This window comes from Clarias gariepinus, chromosome 1, assembly GCF_024256425.1.
Source record: "Clarias gariepinus isolate MV-2021 ecotype Netherlands chromosome 1, CGAR_prim_01v2, whole genome shotgun sequence".
Taxonomy (NCBI): domain Eukaryota; kingdom Metazoa; phylum Chordata; class Actinopteri; order Siluriformes; family Clariidae; genus Clarias; species Clarias gariepinus.
The window spans coordinates 5,117,203-5,137,249 of NC_071100.1; the positions used below are offsets into that span (position 1 = coordinate 5,117,203).

The following is a 20,047-nucleotide window of genomic DNA, read 5'->3' on the forward strand; positions in this document are numbered from 1 at the left end:
CAGACTCATGTATTACAATTATAATATAAGACATTCTTTTACAGTTTTTTCTGATGGCTTAAACCCTAACTGTGATTCTTATAGCACAATTTCTGAAACTATTTATACTTATAGCAAAACCACTTACTGAGTTTGCAAAACTAAAAGCACAAACACTGCTTTGCACTCAGTTTGCAATTTCGTAACACACACTTTGCAAAACTGTAGGCACAATTCACTGCACAACACAGAACTTTTGCAGAACTTTAAACCCAACTCACTGCTTACACTCAATTACCAAATATCTAACACACTCCTAGCAAAATTATACACATGTATGGCTATCATTAACACTATTTTGCCAACTGTCTGGCACACTTTCACATGTGAAAACTGTTTTAGATAATTAGTTCACTTTGCAATTAGTCTAAGCACTATAAATAAGCCACAGGTAGGCTGTCTATGTGGAGTATAATGGAAGGAGCAGGAAGAGTGAGAATCAGAGGAGGCCGAGGGAGAGGACGTGGAGGTGAAGAAGTTGGAGGAAGTGGACTTAGAGGTGAAGAAGCAAGAGGGCTAGAGGAACTTAGAGTAAGAGGACAAGGAGGAGCAAGAAGAGGACGAGGAGGGGAAAGAGGAAGGGTAAGAAGAGGAAGAAATTGAATAACTGATGACATCAGAGCTACAATAGTGGACCATATCATCAACCATGGGATGACTCTAAGGGAAGCTGGCCAACAGGTTCAGCCTAATTTGAGCCGCTACACTGTGGCAAGCATCATTAGGACATTTCGAAATGAGAATCTGTAAGTACTTTGTAGCACTGCCATACTCTAATGAGAAACACAACAGTACCATACATGCAAAAATACTGAAATTGTTACTTTACAGAATTGCTAGACGTCCAGATGTTGGGGCCAGAGGGCATGTTCACTCCAGAGCAAGAGACCCATATAGCGAACATGGTAATTGCCAATAATGCAATAAGACTGCACGAAATACAGCAGCGCATAATTGATAATGACACCATCTTTCGAAATATACACAGTGCAAGCATTTCTGCACTAAGTCGTGTACTTGCGCGCCACAGAATAAGAATGAAGCAAATTTACAGAGTTCCTTTCAAGAGAAACACAGAACGTGTAAAGCAACTGCGATATGACTATGTGCAGGTAAGCTATAGTGTCATTGGTTCTGAATTTGGAAGTGCATACTGTAGTGCTGTGCATGGGCCTGATGCGTTGCATTTGTTTTGTCTTGTCCAGAGAGTGATGGAACTAGAAGCAGATGCCATGGGACATGAGCTACTTTTTGTAGATGAGGCCGGTTTTAACCTCAGTAAAACCAGGAGACGTGGCAGGAACATTATTGGACACCGTGCCATCATCAATGTCCCAGGACAACGTGGTGGTAACATAACCATGTGTGCAGCTATAAGCCAAAATGGTATTGTTCACCATCATGCAACCATAGGCCCATACAACACTGCACACATTATTGCATTCCTGGACACCTTACATGACATTCTCACTGTTCAGAGACCAGAGCATACTCGATATGTCATCATATGGGACAATGTTAGTTTCCGCAACTGGTTTACAGACCACCCATCCTTCATAGCACTCAACCTCCCTCTATACTCTCCATTCTTAAATCCCATCAAAGAGTTCTTCTCTGCCTGGCACTGGAAAGTGTACGACCGTCATCCTCATCAACAGGTAGCCCTTTTACAGGCAATGGAGGAGGCATGTGAAGATATTGACCAGGCATCATGTCAGACCTGGATACGGCATTCAAGGAGATATTTTCCCCGGTGCCTTGGACTGGAGGATATCGCATGCGATGTGGATGAAATTTTGTGGCCGGACCCAGAAAGACGACATGATGTAGGCTGATTGATTTTTTTTTTCCTTTTTTTTTGTGAAATTACTATTTTGTGTTCTGACTTTGTCTTGGTTTTGATGAGTGTGAATAAACACCAGTACTTGAAGTTTGGATCCTTGTATGTTTACATGACACTATGACAAAAGTATGACCTCAAATTGACATCTGTACACAAAGAAAGCAAAAGCCAGATGTGTTTTGTATTCATACCATCAGTGTGCAGTTGGCACATTGTGTGCTTAGTAGATGATGGCTTGTGTGTACTGTTTGATACGAAAACACCATTTTTATGAAGGTGTGAAGAGTTAATCTAGCTGTGTTCGCTTTTGCAAGAGAACTACAATGTTTTGATAATTGGGTGAAAGGTTTTCTTATTTGTGTGTAGAGTTTTGCAAAAATAGCCAATAGTTAAAAAAAATGTGCTTAAGCAATCAGAAAAACTGTAAAAATTGGTGGGAGTGCTTGGGGGAGGTATAAGGTCCGTCAAATGCTGACTCAATCAGCATGACCATGGTTTCAATGTATAAAAAATTTTAGGGCCTTTATAAACCCTATCACGGTGACAAAAAACGAAGTACACAAACCTTTAATTATTAAATTAATTAAAAAGCTTTTTTCAAAAACAAAACCAAAAGCTGTAGATGTTGTAGTTCATTAGACTAATTACTCCATCTGGTGGCCTAAACTTGTAATTATGACACACAAAAAAGTCAAACAGTAAAAAGAAAGAAACAGGAGGGAAATGTCATATTCACTGGTAACAACGTTTACTGTATTACTGGAGATTATTAAAAATACTAAAAATGAAAATAATGTAAATAATAAAAATTAAGTGTTTAAAAGTTCATTTCAGAGTGAGACTACTTGCTGTTTCTCTCAGTAACTTCTGTTTGGATTGTCATTTACTATTGTAACTAATTTTCACTGTAACAATTGCTTGTTATTTTCTACGCCTTAAGTACAACCTACAGGTTCTCTGGTCAGAAATGTCCTGCAGCGAGGAGAAGTTTGTCCTTTTAATTGTTTCGATTGTCTTTACTACTAACTGCACTGGGTCTTTTAGTTTTAGGTTCTCTGTGCAGTCCATTCTATTATTATTTCTTTTTTTTCCTGAACATTAGCTGTTAACAAGTCTTAAATTGTTTAAGTTTAAATGAAGAGGTAAGATTTCTGACTGCAGGTCTCTTACTGTGAAAGAAGGTTTACATTCACTTAAAAAGAGGACCTTATTAATATTGTAAACCATACATTGGTAATGCAACAGCAAAATTACATAAACACAACTCCTAAGGTACTAAATGAAAACAACAAAACAATCAAATCAAATGGATTTTAATAGACACTATTTTGAACATGTTGATTGTAAATATAATGTCCAGACGCAGTAGTTCACTGGGTGATTTTCCTTCATCTGATGGCCAAAACCTGTAATTATAACATGAGAAAACCAAACAGTGGGCTTTTCAGTGTCCGGCGATGGGAGACAGCGAGAGGTTTAAAGGCGGCAACTGGATTGTGAATGGGCAAAAGATGGCAGAAGGTAGGAATGATGCAGGAAGTGAAATGGAAAAGAGTGAGGAAGGACAAGAGAAGGAGGAAGAGTGGAGAACATTACAGAGAAACAGGAAAGGAGTTAAACGCAAACATCCAAAACAACAGATGAGTGAAGTATCTAACTCGGAAGTAACTGATGCAGGACAAGGGAAAACAGGGAGTGTAGGACAAAAAGAAGAATATGAAGTAATCCTGAAACTAACACAGGAAGGAGCTTCGTTTAGAGACTGGAACCCAATACAAATCACACAAACAATGACAACACTAATAGGAGATATTAAAAGTGGCAAACTATTAAGAAATGGCTCCCTATTAATAATACGCAAGAACAAAGCTCAGCAAGGAAAAGCAAATGAAATGAAAGGGAAGACAGTCAAAAGTGTGCAGACAAAAGACAGAAGGGTCTGGTTAGTGATCACGGGGATACCAACAATAACAATTTAAGAAATAAAACCAAATCAGGAGGTAAATAAATGTGAAGATAAAAACCACAAAAAACGGGATGGGATGCGATAGCCTGTTAGTGATGATAAAATTTGAGGAAAGTAAATTACCATATAGAGTATTCGTGGGATACATGAGCTATGAGGTAAAAATGGATAGAGAGATAGAGAAATGGGGAATTGAGGGGAAAGCAATATTAATAGAAGAAGAAACTAAATATAAAATAGTGGAAAGCAAGAATGAACATAAAACAATAACAGTCGCAGTATGGACTGAGGAAAGCAGCATAACCACATAGTAAACTACTACAATCCAATACAAAATGTCAAAAACTAAACAACAGCACACTGGAAGAAATACAGTTTTTTCTGATTGCTTAAACAGTAATAATGATTCCTGTAGCACAATTTCTAAAATTATTAATAGTTGTAGAAAAACTATTCACTGAGTTTGCAAAATTAAAAGCACAAACACTGCTTTGCACACAGTTTGCACTTTTATAACACACAATTTGCAAATGTATAAATACAATCTAATCCACAGCACTCCTTTTGCAGAACTGTAAACACAACTCAGTACTTTACACACAATTTCCAAATTATCAGAACACTCCTAGTAAAACTATACACATTTATGGACATTTTTTACACTTTTTGTGTAACTGTTTGACCACACTGCACATGTGAAAACAGTTTTATATAATTAGTTCACTTTGCAATCAGCTTGAGCACTATAAATAAGCCACAGGTAAGCTTTCAATGTGGAGAACAATGGAGGGCAGACTGAGAAGAGTGAGAATTAGAGGAGGGCGAGGAAGAGGAAGAGGACGAGGACGTGAAGGAGCAGGTGGAAGAGGAGGAGGACAAAGACTAGGAGGTGAATTTAGAGGAAGAGGACAAGGAGGTGAAGAGGAAGGAGGAAGGATAAGAAGAATCAGAATTCCTGATGACATCAGAGCAACAATAGTAGACCATGTAATCAACCATGGAATGACCCTAAGGGAAGCTGGCCAACGGGTTCAGCCTAACCTCAGCCGCTACACTGTAGCAAGTATCATAAGGACATTTCGAAATGAGAATCGGTTAGTACAGTTACTTCATACTACAGTAAGTTTTCTAGTAGCACCATACCCTAATGAAAAACAATACAGTACTTGACATGTAAAAACTGAATTTGTTACTTTACAGAGTTGCTAGAAATCCAGCATCTGGGGGCAGACAAAGAATGTTCACTGAAGAACAAGAGACTCATATAGTCAATATGGTGTTGGCCAATAATTCCATTAGGCTGCGAGAAATACAGCAGCGCATAATAGAGGATACCATCACATTCCAAAACATAAACAACGTGAGCATCTCTGCATTATCTCGTGTACTGGCACGAAATAGAATAAGAATGAAACAAATTTACAGAGTCCCTTTTGAAAGAAACAGTGAGCGCATAAAACAACTGCGATATGAATATGTTCAGGTAAGCTATAATATCATTGGTACTGAATGTGGAAGTCCATCCTGTAGTGCTGTGTATGAACCTGCTGTGCTGCATTTGTTTTGTCTTTTCCAGAGAGTGATGGAGCTAGAGGCAGATGCCATGGGTCATGAACTGATTTATGTAGATGAGGCAGGTTTTAACCTAACTAAAACAAGGAGACGTGGCAGGAACCTTATTGGACAACGTGCTATAATCAATGTGCCAGGACAGCGTGGTGGTAATATAACTATGTGTGCAGCTATGAGTCAAAATGGTGTTGTGCACCATCATGCAATCCTGGGCCCATATAACACTGCACACATTATTACATTCCTGGATACCCTATATCATACACTCACTAATGTTCAGAGAGCAGAGCAGATGAGATATGTTATCATATGGGACAATGTTAGCTTCCATAGGGCTGCTTTGGTCCGCAACTGGTTCACAGATCACCAACTCTTTACTGTACTAAACCTCCCCCCATATTCTCCATTCCTGAATCCAATCGAAGAATTCTTCTCTGCCTGGCGCTGGAAGGTCTATGACCGTCATCCCCATCAGCGCATGGCTCTTTTACAGGCAATGGAAGAGGCATGTGAGGATATTGACCAGGCATCATGTCAGGCCTGGATACGGCACTCAAGAAGATATTTTCCACGGTGCCTTGGACAAGAAGACATTGCTTGTGATGTCGATGAAATTCTGTGGCCGGACCCAGAAAGACGACATGATTGATATTTTTTCTCTCTCTCTCTTTCAGTGAAATTGTATGTTTTTTTGTGCTTCGTTTTGATATGTATGAATAAACATTCATACTTACAGTAAGTAAAATTTGAATCCTTGTGTGTTTGTATGACAAAATTATGTCAAAAGTATTACTTCAAATTCACCTACCTTGTGCACAGAGAAAGCAAAAGCCAGATGTGTTTTTTATTTATACCATCAGTGTGTAGTTGGCACTTTGTGTGCTTATAAATATGATGGTTAGTGTTAACTGTTTGGTACAAAAATACCATTTTTACAAAGGTTTGTAGAGTTAAACAAGATGTATACTCTTTTGCAAGAGAACTAAAATGTTTTGATAATTGGGTGAAAGGTTTTCTTATTTGTGTGTAGAGTTTTGCAAAAATAGCCAATAGTTACAAAAAATGTGCTTAAGCAATCAGAAAAAACTGTAATAGGAAAATGGAAAGAACACATTATATGGTGTGGTGACTTTACAGTTTTTTCTGATTGCTTAAGCACATTTTTTGTAACATCTTGTTTAACTCTACAAACCATGGTGAAATGAAGACTGTAGCAAGGCTGTCAAAAAAAGAAATAAAGCATTCAAACAACTTAAAAAAACAACATTCACTAGAAAAAAAGAATTCCAATATAAGAAAGCACACACACTGACACACTGACAGTACTGCAACACAATAGACACAAATAACAAACATCTGGAGAATGATAAGTAAAATGAATGGATTCAAAAAACTAAAAATGAAATCCCAGTACTACAGTACAATAAAGGGACTGCAATTAGTAACAAAGAAAAAGCAAAGCCCTTAGCCATGACATCTGTCAATATACACAGTTCAGAAAACATACCCAGTGACTTGAGAGAGAATATGGAAAACACAATAATTCAACACCTGTCCTATGGGTACCAGCACATGTAGGTGTAAAAAATATGGGGCAGAAACAGAAGAGATGAAATCATCATACTCTAGCTAGGCTACGAATAGGACACATAGCACTAAACCAAAGTCTTAAGATAATAGGCAAACACCCAAGTGGAAAATGCGAATTCTGTGGACAAACTGTAAAAGATACAACAAATAAAGACAGGAACTCAGAGGAACCATGCAAGAGGAAGGAACAGAAATGACAACAGAAAACATAGTACTAGGGAGATCAACTGGAAAATATATAAAAGTCTGTTTAATTACCTAAACGAAACTGGCCTAGTCAATAGAATATAAAAGAAGGAGCTATAATTTAATTTATTTAGTTATTTAGTTATTTTCTGTTGTTGTGTACTGTCAATCTGATGATCCACACTCCAGTCTAGCAGGAGGCGGTAGTGCAACTATAAGTTGGCTGCCAGCCCCCCCCCAAAAAAAAAAGAAAAGAAAAAGAAGAAAAACAGTGGGCATTTCTTTTGATAGGAAATGAAAGTGAAGTTGAAAGTCACTTCATAATCAAACCACTGAAGGGAAAGGAGGGAAAACAGAAGGAGAGAAATATTAATCAGTAAGTAGACCTACAGATAGATAACACTGTTTGTATACTTATGTTTTTCACTTGTTAACTCCTGAGTTCTGTTCTTTTAAAATTCAGGCTAAAGCATAAAGGGCCTTGATCTTAAAAAAAAAAAAAACACCTGGAAGTTTTACTGTGTTACTGGAAATAATTTTATAAAGAGGGATTTACAACAGTGTAATATATATATATATATATATATATATATATATATATATATATATATATATATATATAAATATATATCAGAGTTAGGAGTGAGACTACTTCCTGTTTCTATCAGTAACTACTGTTTGTCTTGTCATTTATTAACTGCTCAAAGTTCACTGGGTTTGTTACAGTTCAAGTGCTTTTTAAGTGTTTATGCCCACTGAGAGTGAATTTACCTTAAACAACAGATTTTTACACATTATACAGAGGTAATGTTTTTGAAAAAGCTGAAGATTTTAAGGGTTAAACTGCATTCAGCATAACTAATTCTAAACTTTTTCTAAAAAGTAATTCTAAATTATTCATTAATAAGATTAGTTACTATGGTAACCATTGTTTGTAATTATTTAATGAAAAAAAGGCTTGAAAATTTGTTGTGGCGTAAGAAGAAATAGTCAGTCCAGGAAAAAAAATGGGAAAATAGGAAAAAATACTTTTAAACTGGCTGCTAAAAGTAATTCTGCAAATATTGTGTAAAGTTTTCAGTTATCTAAATCCACTCTGATCATGTCTCCTCTGTTAGTCATGGCTTCCTCCAGCAGTGCCCTGTGTAAAAATCATCTTCAGTGCTTTATCTGTCTGGATGTGTTCACTGATCCAGTCTCTACTCCATGTGGACACAACTTTTGTATGATCTGTCTCAAAACGTTCTGGGACAGCAGTTCAGACTCCCAGTGTCCAGTGTGTAAGGAGGAATTTCCTAAACGTCCTGAACTACGGGTGAATGCGTTCATCTCTGGAGTGGCTGCTTCATTTAAGTCAGTTCAAATGAAATCCAGCAGCACTGCAGATGAGCGTCCTTCCAAGCCTAAGAAGGTTCTGTGTGACTCCTGCACTGAGGAAAAGCTGGAGGCTGTAATGTCCTGTCTGCACTGTGGGGTTTCTTTCTGTGACACACATCTAATTCTTCATAAAACTACAACTAAACTAATGAAGCACAAACTGATGGAGCCTGTGGAGAACCTGGAGGACTACATCTGCCAGAAACATGAGAGACCCCTGGAGCTGTTCTGTAGAGATGACCAAATGTGTGTGTGTCAGTTCTGTACTGAGGGAGATCACAGAACTCACAACACTGTTCCTATGGAGGAGGAGATTAAAGAGAGAAAGGTGAAAGCAAATTTTGGTTAATAAACAAGACAAATACAGTTAAAGCAGAAGGTTACATTATATATATACAGTACTGCATATATATATATATATATATATATATATATATATATATATATATATATATATATATATATATATATATATATATATAATGTAACCTTCTGCTTTAACTGTATTTGTCTTAGATAAAGTTGGAAAAGACACAAGCAGAAGTTCAGCAGATGATCCAGGAGCGATGGAAGAAGATTGAGGAAATTCAAAACTCTGTAAAATTCAATAATGTCAGTCTCTTTAATACCATTCAAACCATATGTATATGAACCATATATGTACTGTATATTATGATATATCTATTTGTGATTCATAATGTCTCCTGTTAGAAAAACACAGAAAAGGAGAAAGTAGATGTTGTGGAGATCTTCAGTGCTCTGATGCGCAGCATTGAAAGAAGCCAGGTTGAGCTGCCCAAAAAGATGGAGGAGAAGCAGGAAGTAGTAAAAAGGCAGGCTGAAGAGTTCATTAAAGATCTGGAGCAGGAAATCACGGAGCTAAAGAGGAGAAACACTGAGCTGGAGCAGCTCTCACACACTGAGGATCACATCCACCTCCTACAGGTCAGAGTCCCTCTGTTTCTCAATAGCAATGCAGCACATGACAGGACAGCAGTCCCCATGCTGAGGGATTTCTCCCCTCTCCTTCTGTACTGTAGATTTACCCGTCACTGTGCAGCCCTCCACACACCCAGGACTGGACTGATGTCACTATTACCTCTCATCTGAGTGTGGAGCCTTTGGGGAGAATAAAGATTCAGGAAACTTTCAATAAGAACATAGAGAAGCTGATTGAAATTGGTAAGTTTTGGTTAGGTAATTGTAAATTACCTCAATGAAACTGCTGAGTATTTACCCACAAGTACATTCTTAAATAGGTGTGCGATGTGTTTTTGGAGAAAATATATATAAAAAAAATCATAATAACAGAAACATGTTTATCACTGCAGTGTTTGTGTCTACAGTTTACATTATACAACAATATCAATTAACTGATAGTAACATTGAATAAAATCATTTTTTAACAGAACTGAAGAGAATTCAACAATATGCAGGTTTGTGAGCTCTTATTGATCACATGACTAAATATATATTTCTTTACTGTTACACACTGTACAATGATAAACCTGATGTTCGCTGTGTTTCTGTCTCTCAGTGGATGTGACTCTGGATCCTGATACAGCGAATCCTAAACTCATTTTGTCTAATGATGGGAAACAAGTTACACATGGAGACAAGAGACAGAATGTCCCTGATAACCCGGAGAGGTTTGAAATGTATGGCCTTGTGTTGGGAAAGGAGGGATTCTCCTCAGGGAGATTTTACTATGAGGTTCAGGTCAAAGCGAAGACTGAGTGGGAGTTAGGAGTGGTGAGAGAGTCCATTAACAGGAAAGGAACGATTAGAGCCAGTCCTGAAGATGGATTCTGGTGTGTGTTGCTGAGGAATGAGAATGAATATAAGGCTCTGGACTCTCCTCCTGTCTCCCTCTCCTTGAAACAGGCTCCTCAGAAGGTGGGGGTGTTTGTGGATTACGAGGAGGGTCTGATCTCCTTCTATGATGTTGATGCAAAGTCTGATATCTACTCTTTCACTGGTCAGACTTTCACTGAGAAACTTCATCCATGTTTTTGCCCCTGCGTTAATAAAGGAGGAAGAAACTCAACACCACTGATCATCAGTCCTGTCAGGCAAATCTAATAGTAGTTTTTATTTTATCTTAATGGTTTTGTCATCTTGCATGATATAGAGTTGGTTCTGATGCCAATTCATTTTTAGAAATTGATATATTTTTCCATCCATTTTCAGTAAAATTAGTGACAGTTCTCTATTATGTGTAATGTTTATAATCTTTTATACAAATAAAAAAAATGTATGTATGCAGATCTGTATAGAATTGAAGTAAAAAATAATAATAAAAACACCACATGCTAAAGGAGTTTGTGACTAAAGTAATTACATACACAGCTCTTTAAGACAGTAACATTATCTAGGGAGCACCAATAGATCCTGAAAAACACCAGCATCAGTCCCAGGATGTCAGGTGCCACACTAATCACTCTCACCAGTGTTATTATTAGTACCACTAATCATTACCTTGTTTTATGTTCCACTGTTTTGTTATTGAGTGTCATTCATGCTATGGTTGTTCCTTGTGTAAAGACCATGTTTCTCCTTGTAGTCTTGCTTTTGTTATGTTTGTGTTTCACTTAATTTAAGGAAGAAGTCTTTACTTTTACATGTCTCTTAGTCATCTAGCATTGAAATGCAAGATTATAAAGCAAAACAAGACAGCAGTGTGCGTCTGACCTTCAGCTGCATTGTTTGGAAATAAATACAATTATTTCATTGTGAACAGTTTCAACAATCATCAGCACTTAGTGTTATTCAAAGACAAGCAGCATCATCTACTAGTAAATGTGATTGTACCTTCAAGGTCACTGAAAGGGCTGTGTAGGCAATTCTTACTGGAAATTTCCACCAAAGTTTGGCCACAATGTGTGCTCCACAAAGGCCAATTATAGCATAACTATATAATAACAATCTTCTTCTTTGTCTTTTGGCTGTCCCCTTTTAGGGGTGGCCACAGCGAATCATCTGCCTCTATCTAACCCTATTCTCTGCATCTTCTTCTCACACATCAACTAACTCCATGTCCTCTCCTACTGCATCCATAAATCTCCTCTTTGGTCTTCCTCAGCATCCTTCCACCGATATATTTACAATCATTTCTCTGAACATGTCCAAACCACCTCAATCTGGCCTCTCTGACTTTATCTCCGAAACATCTAACATGAGCTGTCCCTCTGATGAACTCATTCTTGATCCCATCCATCCTTTTTCCTTCCAAAGAGACCCACAACATCTTCAGCTCTGCTACCTCTAGCTCTGCCTTCTGTCTTATCTGTCTACCACTGTCTCTATGCTGTGGAGCATCGCTGGTCTCACCACTGTATTGAACACCTTTTCTTTTATTCTCACTGACATTTAATACTACTACAACTACTACTACTACTTATAATAATATATTTCAATGTCATTTACTAAAAATGAACGAGTCCTAAACCTAAGAATATTCAATTATTTGTCACATGTACTTTACAGCACAGTGAAATGTCTTCTTCGCATATCCCAATTAGGAAACTGGGGTCAGAGCGCAGGGTCAGCCAGCTTACAGCGCCCCTGGAGCATATAGGGTTAAGGGCCTTGCTCAAGGGCTCAACAGTGGCAACTTGGCGATGCTGGGGCTCGAACCCCCGACCTTCCGATCAGTAACCCAGTAACCCACAGCCTTAACCAACTGAGCCACCACTGCCCCTTAGTGTTTGAACGCGCGTTAGCTAACCGAGCACCTCACAGTTTCACAGTCTGCTAAAAGTGTCAATCTGTAAAATGCTGTGTCTCCGGTGCAGATCTTACAGTGTTATGTGAAACTGATATTTAATGATTGAACCAGTTGACTATGATATTAATCTATGTAGAATATTGGGCTTCAGGATCAGCCACTCCACAGGGAGTTCAGTCAGACCTTTTTGGTACAAAGGGTCTTTTCCCTATCTGGACAATGCCATACACTACTGCATATTTATGCCTTATAGATGTTTAAAATTTCATCGCCACATAATGTATCCACTGTAAACAACTTAGAATAAAGCAGTGGTTCTCAAACCTAACATTTAAAGGTTTGGATCTAATTTCTATTCAATTTCAAAGGTCTGTAACATTTGGTGACAAGCAAAAAACTTTTATTACAGTAAATGCAGTTTAACAAAGTCAGAGACAACAAAATTTCAAACCTAGTGGAATACTGTTTGACTGCAATCAGATGCTTAAACGAAAGGAACTTTAACTTTAGAGCAACATAGATTCAAGTGTCAGAAAGATTTAAAATACATCCAACCCTAAAAGTGCAAAAGTAATGACACTGTTTGCCTGCAAATTGTTGCTTTTGAACCTAAACAGCTCTAACATTAAAATTGTTAGAGATCCTGGGGCCCCCCAGGGCTGTGTGCTCAGTCCCCTGCTGTTCATGCTGCTGACTCATGATTGTGTAGCGACACACAGATCCAATCATATCATCAAGTTTGCTGATGACATGACCGTGGTGGGTCTCATCAGCAAGAACGATGAGTCAGCATAGAGGGAATGCAGAGGCTAATGGACCGGGGTAAAGACACAAAGGGATTGGACTGATAAACATACACACACACACACACACACACACACACACACACACACACACACACACACACAGAAATCATTCAGATGAACTCAATAACACCAGGACTGAACTAATGAAAACACACACATGCACACTCACCCTGATCTACAACCATCTCACAATTGTTTATAGCCACCTACCTGAACTACTCTACTCTTTGCAGTATTCGCACTATATTTTATTTTACTTGCTATTTGCACACAATATTTTTTAATCATTGCTGCTACCTCAGGAATGTCAATGTTTACTGTTTCTCTCCCCACTACCTCAACTCATATCAACAAAAAAAAAGTACTATAACGTTTTATGTTGTCATGTTACGTTGTTCTGTAGCTCCTTGTTTGCACATTTGCACTTGCACTTTGTTGTATGTTGTCTATTGTTGTCTCTTTTTTGTATAGACATAGATATTTTTAGGTTAACTTAAGAATGTAAATCTGCCATATCTGAGCTAGTCAGCTGATTAGATCTCTTAGTTAGCTAGCTGGTTCCAGTAAAAAGTGTTGTTAATTTATGTTGTTGCATGTACAGTATGTAGCAGCTTGGTCCTGGAGAAACGTTGTTTCGTTTTACTGTAAACTGAACTGTATATGGTTGGAATGACAATAAAAAGCCTACTTGACTTGACAAGACGTGACTTGACATGGTATGGAGGCCATTAGTTTGTGGCACTGCTGAGCCGTTATTGAAAATCATGTTCCTCCTACAGCAGCCTTAGGCTCTTTCTTTATTGCTGAATGAGTTGTTACTTATTTTTAACTGCTCATAGAGGTGATTTGCTTAACAATCTTCTGAAGGCAGTAGTCATCCCTGTTGCTTTTGCACCTTTTCCTAACACACTTTTCCCTTTTATTGAACTTACCATGACTACTGTATGCTTTGATACATCACTTTGCAAAGAGGCAGCCCTTTCAACAATGGCATTCTGTGGATCACCCTACTATTGGATTTTTTATAGGCTGTAAGCTGTAGTTATTAAAAGAAAAGGAATGACATTTTTTACTTAACACAATTTTTTCACAAATCTAGAATTTATAAGAGTTTCACTTTTTTAAGTTAAACTAAAGAAAATGCTCCTTCCATGATATAACATGAATATATACAGTGAAAACATCATGCTTGATGTCTCACTGATTCTAGTTCCTGAAGGTGGCAAGCATTTGGAAAAAGAATTTGAAATTGACATATTTTTAATTGCATTATTAGTTTATTCTGAATAATTTAAATAATACATTTTTTTTATTATTTTGTATTTTGTTCTAAATATCACATATTTTATTAAATGGTTGTGTTTTCTGTGTAACCAACAACCCAGGGCCAGTACTGAGTGTATCTCCACAGGGCTGGGTGACTGAAGGAGACTCAGTTACTTTTAGCTTCGGGTTCCAGACATGTCTGTAAACTGGAAAATCAGCTGGTCACAGTTTCTCCCCTCAGAGAAATAACAGTCATGGTGATATTGTGTATGGACACTCCTACACTATATATCCTGCTGCTGTTAATGACACTGGAATTTATATGTATGATGTACAGAGAAGAGAATCACCTTCTGGATTTTTATCCAATTCTACAGCCACTATGGATCACTGGTGATGAAAAAAAATCAATGTTGTGGAATAGAGTATATTTATACATTATACAGGTATAACAGATTTGGAGAATTAGAGGTAATATTTGCTGTGAAAAACATTATATTCACCTTCCTGAGTGAGGAATGTTTACACGAATAGCTCTAATCACTAATAAAGGATTATTCTTATTCAAATAGCACTATTTAATTAAACAAGGAGTAAATGTGTTCAGTGCAAGTCATGTCATGAAAAAACACATGAACAATGTTCTGTAACAAAATATTGTTCAATGTTTAAGGTGAATCTCCTCAAGTCTCCCTGATCATCAATCCCAGCAGAACACAACACTTTACTGGTGATTTTCTGACCAAAAGACCTCAGGCAGTGCGGATCGTGAACTGTACCTCCAGCACCACAACACTGAGCACTGGGGCCCCCCAGGGCTGTGTGCTCAGTCCCCTGCTGTTCATGCTGCTGACTCATGATTGTGTAGCGACACACAGATCAAATCATATCATCAGGTTTGATGAGGACATGACCGTGGTGGGTCTCATTAGCAAGAACGATGAGTCAGCATACAGAGAGGAAATGCAGAGGCTAATGGACCGGTGTAAAGACAACAACCTGTCTCTGAATGTCGATAAGACAAAACCGCAAGACCCTACAACGGATAGTGAGGACAGCTGAGAAGATCAACGGGGTCTCTCTCCCCTCTATCGAAGACATCTACAGTACACCACATGCTGCATCTGCAAAGCCATCAGCATTGTGGCTGACCAGACACACCCTTCACACTCACTCTTCCCTTGCCATCTGGAAAAAGGTACCAAAGCATTCGGGCCCTCACATCCAGACTATGTAACACCCACAAGCCATCTGTCTCCTCAACACAAAGGAACTGGACTGATAAACACACACACACACACACACACACACAAATCATTCAGATAACCTCAATAACACCAGGACTGAACTAATAAAAACACACACATGCACAATCACCCTGATCTACAACCATCTCACAATTGTTCATACCCACCTACCTGAACTACTCTACTCTTTGCAGTATTCGCACTATATTTTATTTTACTTACAGTACTTATTTTATTTTTATTGTTCTGTAGTTCCTTGTTTGCAAATTAGCACTTGCACTTTGTTGTATGTTGTCTATTGTTGTTTTTTTTTTTGTATAGAGATAGATAGTTTTAGGTTAACTTAAGAATGTAAATCTGCCATATCTGAGCTAGTCAGCTAATTAGATCTCTTAGTTAGCTAGCTGGTTCCAGTAAAAAGTGTTGTTAATTTATGTTGTTGCATGTACAGTATGTAGCAGCTTGGTCCTGGAGAAACGTTGTTTCGTTTTACTGTAAACTGAACTGTATATGGTTGGAATGACAATAAAAAGCCTACTTGACTTGACTTGACTTGACGTGACTTGACATGGTATGGAGGCCATTGGTTTGTGGCACTGCTGAGCCGTTATTGAAAATCAGGTTCCTCCTACAGCAGCCTTAGGCTCTTTCTTTATTGCTGAACGAGTTGTTACTTGGTTGTTACTTAGTTGTTACCGAATGCTCCTCCCATGATATAACATGAAGATATACAGTGAACACATCATGCTTGATGTCTCACTGATTCTAGTTCCTGAAGGTGGCAAGCATTTGGAAAAAGAATTTGAAATTGGCGTATTTTTAATTGCATTATTTGTTTATTCTGAATAATTTAAATAATGCATTTAAAAATATATATATTTTGTTCTAAATAGCACAAATTTTATTAAAAGGTTGTGTTTTCTGTGTAACCTACAACTCAGGGCCAGTACTGAGTGTATCTTCATTTGAAAATCATTATATTCACCTTCCTGAGTGAAGAATGTTTACACGAATATTTCTAATCACTAATAAAGGATTATTCTTATTCAAATAGCACTATTTATTTAAACAAGGAGTAAATGTGTTCAGTGCAAGTTATGCCATGAAAGAATGCACGAACATGTTCTGTAACAAAATATTGTTGTGTTTAAGGTGAATCTCCTCCAGTCTCTCTGACCATCAATCCCAGCAGAACTCAACACTTTACTGGTGACTCTCTCTCACTGAGCTGTGAGGACCAGAGTAACTCTACTGGATGAACAGTGAGACGATACACACACAGTGAGGGAGTGTTAGATTGTTTATGGTGCCGATCAGATACATTTATGTCAGATTGTATATGGTGGAGACCTACATGTAAAATCAGCTCCCTCTCCCCATCCCACACTGGAGTTTACTGGTGTGAGTCTGAATCTGGAGAAAACAGTAAATCTGTCAGCATCACAGTGCATGGTGAGTCTAGTGTAGTGTAGTGTACTGTTAATTAAAAGATGATTCAATAGTCTAAGTCACAAGCTGGGGAAACTGGTTAACATAAAACAGTTCTCAGTAATTATTTAAGAGTTGTGAATGTTCTGTTATCGTAATAATAATACCTGAAAACACTTTATAATAAAAATCTCATTTAAAAACTGGATAATGTGTTTACTTGTGTTATCTTTCTCTAATATTTGTATGTGTTTGATAATGAAAAATTAAAATGTGACGAACATGCAAAAAAAAAAAAAATCAGTAAGGGGCAAACACTTTTTCACACCACTGTACATATATACTGTAATTCTTCTTCAGAGTAACCCATAGGACTTTCCTCTTTAAGAACAGTTTATGTAGAGTTATGTAGTGTTTCAATCCTAAAATGGTCTAGTAATACTTACATTGACTCAGAAGTCAGTTACAATCACACCTCTCACACTGAACCAAATATACTCCCAAAAATATAGTAAAAAAAAAAAAGACTTTTTATTTTCTCTCTTCTGTACATTAACAGACTGAGCAGTTTTATGTTTATAACATCTAGATTTTCTTTTTCTTTTATATCCCATATATTCTCACTCAATATATATATATATATATATATATATATATATATATATATATATATATATATATATATATATTAACATATTAAATTAAAATGCTCAGGAAGTAAGTTTAATTTCCCCCTATGACTGGCACCAAGTGGGACTATTCCTTTACAAATCCTTTACAGTGATGAACCATAGAAGCTTGCTTCACTTGCTATAAAAAAATATATATATATTTATTTATTTATTTATTTATGGGATTCTTATTTTATTATTAATAATAATAATAATAATAATAATAATAATAATAATAATAATAATAAACATTAGTATGCAAATGTTTAATATGCACTATAGAAAAAGGTAAAATATTTTTTTTTGGTAAATTATTTGGTAAATGTGGCTATCTAGTGGCCAAAATGTGTATACTCAGTATCTATATCAGTAAAATATCAGTAAATACTCTATAATGAGGGGCGTGGCCTACCGATGTTTCTCGGGTGAAACGAAAGCGAAGTGGGAAACTGTTTCCTCATCAGTATTCATCAGGTTTCATCAGGACACAATCTCCAGTTTGAAGCTTCTTAGTCTTTCTTCAAGGAACTAAAATCACAGCAGCTGAACTGTAAGTGAGCAGGAAAAGTCAAATACTTACAAAATGCATTTATGTAAATGTGTCTGTATGTTAGGGTTTATTGCCATATCAGCTTCACAGGCTATTTCATGGCAGATGCATAGATTTTTGTAAGTAACATATTATTTTGAATTTTGAATATTTTGAAAATGTTTGTAGCAACACTAGACTTGATTATAGTGCAATTGGTTTTACATGTGTAACTTCTATAGCAAAAAAAGTTATTGAATTTGGTTTATTACTTATATAAACTTTATAAACTTATTTGTAACTCCTAATGGACTTAATCAAATTACACTTGTTACAATTCAAATAATTTGTTAAATAATAACAAAAAATGCTCTGACTCTTATTTAACAAATTAGCTGTTTTATTGTTCCAATTTGTATTAATTTTACTTAAAGATTTAATAAAATAATCATGAATCAATTAAACAAATAAATAAACAAATAATCCATACTGTTGCCTAAGACTGAAATATGTTTGATATGTTATGAGGTATTTTTCTTTACGGAAGCGCATTGCATTCACAAAAGAAAAAAAAAAATCTCAGTGAGTATGTCATAATTATGACTTAATATCTCATAACTATGACATCCTGATCTCATAATTATGACTTACTAACTCATAATTATGACTTAGTATCTCATAATTATGAAAGATTTTTTTAAAACAGGACACAATCTACAGTTTTTAAAACCCCTCTTTAATTGTTTTTTTGTTTTTTTTTGTTTTTATATAATCTTTTAATTCTGTACTTTACAGAAATAGACCACTACAGCTGATTCCTTTTATACTCAGTTTGTATTTATTCAGATAGATGTGATATTGTAAACTGGTGAGTTGATGTAATGTGCATTAAATGCAAATAATCCCATATTATAATTATAATAATAATAAGTCTTAAGCCTGTATCAGATGGGTTTCTATTATAGCTCATAATGTTCTGACAGGACATGTTTGAGAAGAAATATCAGAACAAATCTCGTGTTATTGTCATATACTATTTTGACTCTGCTTTCTATGTAAATAAATTATATGTAAGTAAAATCTTTACAGTTCATGTTCTAAGTACAGATGTTCCCACATCTGTCAAACAATTCCTGCTCATACAACATAAGTAAACTATCTACTGTATATTTTATCATTCTATGTTCATAGTACATAGACAATTACAAGACAAAATAAAAATAATACCCATCACGCTGTTTTCATGGGAGTGGGACTAAGAAAAACACATCTCGATGGTGAAAACTACCTTTGACACGACACTGAAAAATTGACAAAGTAAAAAGAGAATATAGTGATTATATATATATATATATATATATATATATATATATATATATATATATATATATATATACTATATATATATATATATATATATATATATATTAAATCACTATATTCTCTTTTTACATATATATATATATATATATATTCAGAGTGAGCAGTGAGTCTACTTCCTGTTTCTATCAGTAACTACTGTTTGTTTGCACTGGGTTTGTCACAGTTCAAGTGCTTCCTATGTGTTTACTCACAGTGAGGGTGCATTTGCTCTCTTGTCACTTTTACACACCATTAAACGTAACCATGAACAAAAAACTCTTGAGAAAATAACTAACTTCCAGCATCATTTATTTTCTTGCAACAGCACCAATCTGAGTGTATTTCTGAATTTGTTCATTAAAAATGTATAAAATGTGTGAGGATTACAATGTGTAAAATTTTCTAAAATCCACTCTCATCATGTCTCCTGTGTCAGTC

At 36.3% G+C, this 20,047-nt stretch overlaps 3 protein-coding genes across 4 annotated transcripts; all 3 read left to right on the forward strand.

The window, feature by feature from the left end:
• The first annotated feature begins 675 nt into the window (after positions 1–675).
• LOC128507378 (uncharacterized) lies at positions 676–1,874 on the forward strand. Its single transcript, XM_053478266.1, has 3 exons — positions 676–785; positions 871–1,151; positions 1,245–1,874. The coding sequence occupies exons 2-3, from the start codon at positions 888–890 to the stop codon at positions 1,872–1,874; spliced, it is 894 nt and encodes a 297-aa protein (XP_053334241.1). The 5' UTR covers positions 676–785; positions 871–887.
• A 2,354-nt stretch (positions 1,875–4,228) lies between these two features.
• On the forward strand, positions 4,229–6,491 carry LOC128520321 (uncharacterized). 2 transcript variants are annotated; one of them, XM_053494623.1, is made up of 3 exons: positions 4,229–4,942; positions 5,049–5,331; positions 5,425–6,491. In XM_053494623.1, exons 1-3 carry the CDS (start codon positions 4,620–4,622, stop codon positions 6,067–6,069), a joined length of 1,251 nt encoding a protein of 416 aa, XP_053350598.1. In that variant the 5' UTR covers positions 4,229–4,619; the 3' UTR covers positions 6,070–6,491. The 2 variants fall into 2 exon arrangements, with proteins under 2 accessions (XP_053350598.1, XP_053350522.1); XM_053494547.1 differs by having other exon boundaries at positions 5,049–6,491.
• Positions 6,492–8,235: 1,744 nt separating this feature from the next.
• Positions 8,236–10,919, forward strand: LOC128519286 (E3 ubiquitin-protein ligase TRIM39-like). The gene is made up of 6 exons (XM_053493001.1): positions 8,236–8,901; positions 9,090–9,185; positions 9,285–9,518; positions 9,614–9,755; positions 9,983–10,009; positions 10,111–10,919. Exons 1-6 carry the CDS (start codon positions 8,299–8,301, stop codon positions 10,653–10,655), a joined length of 1,647 nt encoding a protein of 548 aa, XP_053348976.1. The 5' UTR covers positions 8,236–8,298; the 3' UTR covers positions 10,656–10,919.
• Positions 10,920–20,047: the final 9,128 nt, after the last annotated feature.

What these genes read in the sequence shown, in the direction of transcription:
- LOC128507378 (XM_053478266.1), top strand. Translation starts at nt 888, where the DNA reads ATGTTGGGGCCAGAGGGCATGTTCACTCCAGAGCAAGAGACCCATATA. An exon ending in TGCGATATGACTATGTGCAG is followed by an intron (nt 1,152 to 1,244) that starts GTAAGCTATAGT and finishes TGTCTTGTCCAG; the next exon opens with AGAGTGATGGAACTAGAAGC.
- LOC128520321 (XM_053494547.1), top strand. Translation starts at nt 4,620, where the DNA reads ATGTGGAGAACAATGGAGGGCAGACTGAGAAGAGTGAGAATTAGAGGA. An exon ending in ACATTTCGAAATGAGAATCG is followed by an intron (nt 4,943 to 5,048) that starts GTTAGTACAGTT and finishes GTTACTTTACAG; the next exon opens with AGTTGCTAGAAATCCAGCAT.
- LOC128519286 (XM_053493001.1), top strand. Translation starts at nt 8,299, where the DNA reads ATGTCTCCTCTGTTAGTCATGGCTTCCTCCAGCAGTGCCCTGTGTAAA. An exon ending in AGGAGATTAAAGAGAGAAAG is followed by an intron (nt 8,902 to 9,089) that starts GTGAAAGCAAAT and finishes TATTTGTCTTAG; the next exon opens with ATAAAGTTGGAAAAGACACA. An exon ending in ACTCTGTAAAATTCAATAAT is followed by an intron (nt 9,186 to 9,284) that starts GTCAGTCTCTTT and finishes GTCTCCTGTTAG; the next exon opens with AAAAACACAGAAAAGGAGAA.